Genomic DNA, 5,660 nt, shown 5'->3' with positions numbered 1-5,660 from the left:
TAGTACGAAGGCGAAAGAAAGGAAGTCAGAGGAATAAGAGACTGAGGTAAAAACATGTACATTTTTTGGTTGCATCTTTAGTCATGTATACCATGGACTCATTGAATGTAACTTACAATGATGGGGATTGTTTACTTCAGTTTCTTAAAATAGTAGCTAAACTATGTCTAATATTTTGAACATAATGATTGTTTTATAAAGTTGACACATATCATTAGGTCATACGTTGTTCCTGGTCTGTTCCCACATTATTAGTCATGTTGTGCACCAGCATAGTCAGAGCACATGTGAGTGTTTTTGTAGAAAAAAACTCTGTTTTTTATTTACAATCTCATTCTTACATACATACATACATACATACATACATACATACATACATACACACACACACACACACACACACACACACACATATATATTAACCTAATCTAATTAATTTGCTGAATACATAATAATGTATGCCTTCAAGGCATACCTTTATATTTCAGCGTGTTAATTAATTAATTTAGTACTAATTCAGATTAAAAGTAAACATGAGTCTTAAAAAAATGTTGATGTTAATGTCAGACAAACACACTTAATACTACCTGTGGCTGTGAGAGCATGTCCAGACTCCAAGAGCACATCTTTCCATCAGTGGAGATGCTAATCAGGTTGTGGGCGTTTTGTGTACCGACCACATTTACACAGTAAACTGGGTGCTGCAAGAGGTGGATGGACAGAGTTCAGTTTTCGTTCTGTAGTTAAATTCAGCACAATTCCACGTTGTCAGTCGTTCACTGTACCGTGTGTGCTGCTGCAGACAGAGGCGTCCTCTGCACAGGGGTCCTTTTATTGCTTCTGTTGTCCCAGAGCACAATCTGCCCAGAATATGTGCCACCCACCACTACGTTAGGATGGAACTTGGCAAATGCAGCCGACATAACAGCAGACTGCCAGGAAGAGGCCAAAGTTAGAAGAGGAAAGACAAAATTGAGTTATTCTGTGTTTGCTGCATTAAAGTCTGGTTTACTTTGATGAATTCATGTCACATCAAGTCACATTCAGTAATGCAATCATACCGACGTCTCTTCTTGTACATTTGTCCAGCAAAAAAAAAAACATGCAGAAGGTTTAAGTCACCATGCCATTCATTAATACTAACCCCCATCGCGTGTACCTTTCTACAGTTTTACCTGACATTATATAGATCTTTACCTCAGGTAAACTGGTATGTTGCTAAATTTGGCTCTAGGTGGATGAATGGGTCTGGAAAGTTGCTTATTCTAGCAACAATGTCATAAGGAAACTTGAAACAAAAGAGCTGCCCTGAGGATATATGTAAATAATGTAAATAAATGTATATTTCCCACTGAAGACAGCATGACAACAAACACGCATGGGCATGAATTCTAATCTGGTTGCATTTCCACACAAAGCAAAAAGCAGAAGGAGGAGAAATCATTTTCAAAGATTACTTGTTAAACTATGATAATGATTTGCAAACTTCTTACTGCATATTACACCAGCCTTTTCCCTTTTGCCCCCACAAGTTGTAATGCTGAGAAAAATCTGTTTTTTTCCCTGACTTGGAAACTGTGTTCATACTTGTGTTCGGTTTTATTCATCTGAGCAGTTTTCCTGCTTCTACATCCGCTCTGGATGCAACAAACATGTGGTTCTACTCAACTTGTCTTGGTGACGAAGCCTAAGGGCAGAAATTATAATAAGGCTGCAGAGGAGCACTGCTGCCACTGCGGCTGCTGCTCTGACTGTGAGTTGGCCTGAACACAGGGCCCTTGTTTAGATGCACATGATAAGCAGCCCTGCCCCACACACTTAATCCTGTTGCAGAAATTGGATTCTGTTCAGCTCCTGCACCACAGGTTCTTCTCCGGCGCCTCAGCAACATGTGTTTGCAGACAGATGTGGTGAAGGTGGATGCCAGCAAAGTGAACTCACAAAGAACAGATGAAGGCGGTGAGGGGTGAGGGGCTGCATAGGGAGTAGGGGTGTGGGGTACACAGGGACTGGGTTGGCAGCAGTCCATCCTTGTCATGTCAGAACAACCCTTAAGGACAAGGACTGGAGGCTTAGGGTGGGAGGAAAAATAAAAAATGTTGCTTCAGGTACCTGACAATGGAAGACATACTCTGGGGTAGCCTTCTTGTACTTCATGTTCCACACCAAAGCTACGCCATCTGGCTCATGAGGAGCATCTTCATTGTTGTTGTATGATGCAACCAGGAGTTCAGGATACTGGTGACAGAAAGAAAATCAGTCTAAATGAATGACAGAGGGAGGCAAAGGCAGACATAAGCCCCAGGCTTGGCTCTGGCCTGCACCGCTGCTAAATGCCTCTCAGAATGAGTAAGTCTTTCCTCAAGATTTATGGCTCATTTAAGCCGTCCACCTCCCTAAAAACATTGGCAAATTACTTTTTTTCCGCCATTTTCTTTGTGGAAGTGCTGAGATGGAGTTAACCAAACAGAGCAGCTCTGTGAGAAGTGAGGTGTTAGGAGAATTAATACAGAAACAGCATCCAGATGTAAATAAACCATTAACCTCGGCTAATTCGAACACTCCATCTGAGGTTTTTATAGTGTGTAAATACATCATTTTAAATCACACGCTTGTGGATGTAGCTCTGAACCAGTGGATACTGTGCAGTGAGTCCTAGGTGTTCAATCACTGTCAAAACGTGTTGCAGAGTCATGCATAAAATGACCTTGGACACTAGAGGAAACAAATCATTACTAACTCAGACTAAGTGACAATTTGTGCGGGGCACAACTTACTTTTCCTTAGGGATCTGTGGCTAAAAGTAAATGCTGTCAAACTTGAGCCATGTAATCATAAAGCATTATGGCTGCAACACAGCTAAATTGTTTGAACGGCCGCTTGGCATCACATGGACACACTATAGAAACAACAAATGACAAATGATTTGGACTAAAGAGTGTTTGTGTTTCAAGTTTACAAGAGTTAAAAAAATTAAAAAAAAAAACGCAAAAAGGTAATCACTTTTTTTAAAAAAACGCAAAAAGGTAATCACCTGTAGCGACCAGTCTAAACAAGTCACAACGCGGTGTTTGGACCAGCGCTCATCCATGAACTGCCTGTTGAGGGAGAGCTTTGCTCCAGCCTGGATTTCACTGTAAAAGAATGTAAAAAGAGGCATGGATGCCACTAAAGCTCCACAAAAACTTTAAGAACTGTTTTTAGTTTCTTCAACTTAACACATCTATTACCCTTCCTTTTCTTCCAGGTCACGGCCGCTGTAGTCAAAGAAGAGGTCTATATGTTCTGACAGAGCTCGCTCAATAATGCGTGTGCTATGGTCGAAGAAATTGGCAAACTCCTCTGAATGCAGGATCTGCAGTTTCTCCTCCTCTGTTAACTCGTGAACTAGAGCTGATAAAAAGAAAAGAATGTTATGGAATGTTTTTGGCTGCTGTACAAGAAGAGAAACCTCCTGGTAGAAAGTATACAGAAAAAAATGAATATCTAAAAGTTCAACTGCGGGCTCAAGCACCTTCCTCTTCTTCTTTCTGGTCCGGCTTCTCAATTGGAGCCTCCACCACTGGCTGAGGAGGAGCGATTTCTTCCTCCTCTTCTTCGTCTGCAAGGGAAAAGGTAAAGTGAGTTTTCATAAACTTTATTTCTGGATTCATTTTATTCTTAAAACTATGCATTATTTAGTTTTTGAAAACTCATGTTGGAAAATGATAAATGCAAACACTGAGACCAATATGACTTCTCTAACCAAACTATTTAAACACCTTCCACCTCTGTTACCATGTTCTTTCAATACAGGCTTCATCCATTGATTATCTGCAACAGGGCTACAGACTGATTTTGTGCCTTTGCCTTTGCATTTGTTTAGTTTTGTCACCACAAAGTTGCCTTTCAGAGAGAACCTGCTCCTCAAAGGCAGGGAAGTTGTCATTTGTGTAAGAAGGGACACAGCACAGCAGGTGTGTTGTTGTCACAGGGACCCCTGTCCTTCCAAACTGTTAATGAGACTGGTTCCATTCAAAGTAGAGTGAAGCTGTCAGTGTAGCTGCTCCCTCTGTGTCACAGTAGTTGGTTGCCCCCTTCTAGGCCACAGGGGCAGCAGGGCAGAGGGTGTGGAGCAGCTGCCAGGGTCTGTCACATTGGTGTGTAGAGATGAAGGTGCGCTTCCAAAAGCAGCTGGTGATGCTGGGATTGTCTCGTGCTCTTCAGAGGTGGCATTGGGATGGCACAGAGGTTTTCCGCCTGGCTGCCCCAACACAAGCTTTCTCCCTGAACGGCGAGCCTATGCAATTACCGTCCCAGCAGGAGGTCCTGCAACTGCTATTCAAGCTCAGAGAATGTACAAGAAAATACAGGCCCGAGCAGCTGGCAAACTGCACACTGATTCTTCCTTAAAGGAGATGATCTTTTCCTTAAAGACAGTATGTAGCTTATGTTTTTGTAATGAAAAAAATAGGACAGAAATAGGAAACATTTTCTTGAGAAAGGGGGGAAAAAAACATGGCTGCATTTATCTCTGTATGAAGCTTATAGCTAATTGAGGCCGACAGCAGCACACGCCACAATATCCTTCCCACTGAGATAATCTAAATGATAATGTCATCTGTCACTTTGTCCATAAACTGATTTATTCCCTTTCTCAGACGGAGGTTTGGTGGAGAAGGTTATTGGGTGCACTGATGAGTTTACAGAACTGGGTTGATGAAACAAGCCATTTCAGTGTGCCGTCGTACACTGCAACCAACAGGAGAAGGTTAAAATCTTTCCTTTCAAGGGCCTCAATCAGGCTTAAAGGAAAACAGTAATCACTGTCTTTCAGCTAGTTCCGGACGTGCTCGTCAGCCCTTTTTTCGTGGCGAGGCAGCCAGAGCAATCAACCTGCCAGGCATTAGGAGCGGATAGACAATCTGAAAATAAAGGGTATAATGCACCTGCCAGCCAAAATGGCCATTTGGAGAAAAGCTAGTGATCCTGGTGACCCCGCTAGGGATGTACAGACAAGCAGCAGCACCCGGAGAGGGCTGCTGGAGGATGAAAGAAGAGGAGGAGGTGGTGGAGGAGGAGGAGGGGACTGCATTTAACAGAATTCACCCGAATCACCGATGTCCCATACACTGACACCTCCTCTCAGAGCAACCCCAATTATGGCTTTTGTACCACTATAAGGAATAAAAGCTTTTCTGGGGGAAGTCGGACAGAACTGTGGGGGGAGAGGAGGGTAATCACAGCCTTAGTCAGTAGACAATATATTAATGCAAACACAGCATGTGTCCAGTGATGTCCAACTATTAAACTAAATGACCTTTGCTCGTGGGGCTGCAGGTGTCTTCCTCTTTCTATGTATCCTGCCAGAACAGAGTTGTGACTCTGGCACGTGTAATAATGAAACTAAACTAGAACTGTAACTGTATGAGAGGGGTGTCCACACTTTTTTGGATTACACATTTTACAAGTTAAAATAATATATGAAATAACGTTGTGTAAAAACTGGCAAATAAACTTTGTTTGCATGTTTTGTATGATGAACCTTATGGCATAACACAATTTAATACGTACTAGTTAGTTAGTTATTAGTTTACTTGCCTTCTATTTAAAAAAATAAATACTAGCAATCTACCTGCACTACCTTTGAGATTCACCAGTTTATTGAAATCTATTTTTGG

General features: G+C 42.0%; 1 protein-coding gene across 2 annotated transcripts in view; it reads right to left on the bottom strand.

Moving 5' to 3' along the window:
• dync1i2a (dynein, cytoplasmic 1, intermediate chain 2a) overlaps nt 1-5,660 on the bottom strand; it is a 16,075-nt gene that overhangs the window by 4,124 nt on the left and 6,291 nt on the right. For both annotated transcript variants that reach the window (XM_008328627.2, XM_008328629.2), the window contains 6 exons: nt 3,515-3,601; nt 3,231-3,393; nt 3,035-3,134; nt 2,113-2,238; nt 786-932; nt 588-701 (listed from right to left, as the gene is read on the bottom strand). In XM_008328627.2, the coding sequence (XP_008326849.1) occupies nt 588-701; nt 786-932; nt 2,113-2,238; nt 3,035-3,134; nt 3,231-3,393; nt 3,515-3,601 (737 nt within the window). The remainder of the gene's footprint in view (nt 1-587; nt 702-785; nt 933-2,112; nt 2,239-3,034; nt 3,135-3,230; nt 3,394-3,514; nt 3,602-5,660) is intronic.

The sequence above is a fragment of the Cynoglossus semilaevis genome, chromosome 16, assembly GCF_000523025.1.
Source record: "Cynoglossus semilaevis isolate Cse_v1.0 chromosome 16, Cse_v1.0, whole genome shotgun sequence".
Classification (NCBI taxonomy): Eukaryota; Metazoa; Chordata; class Actinopteri; order Pleuronectiformes; family Cynoglossidae; genus Cynoglossus; species Cynoglossus semilaevis.
Note: the sequence above shows the minus strand (reverse complement) of the source record. Positions and strands in the feature narration are given on the sequence as shown.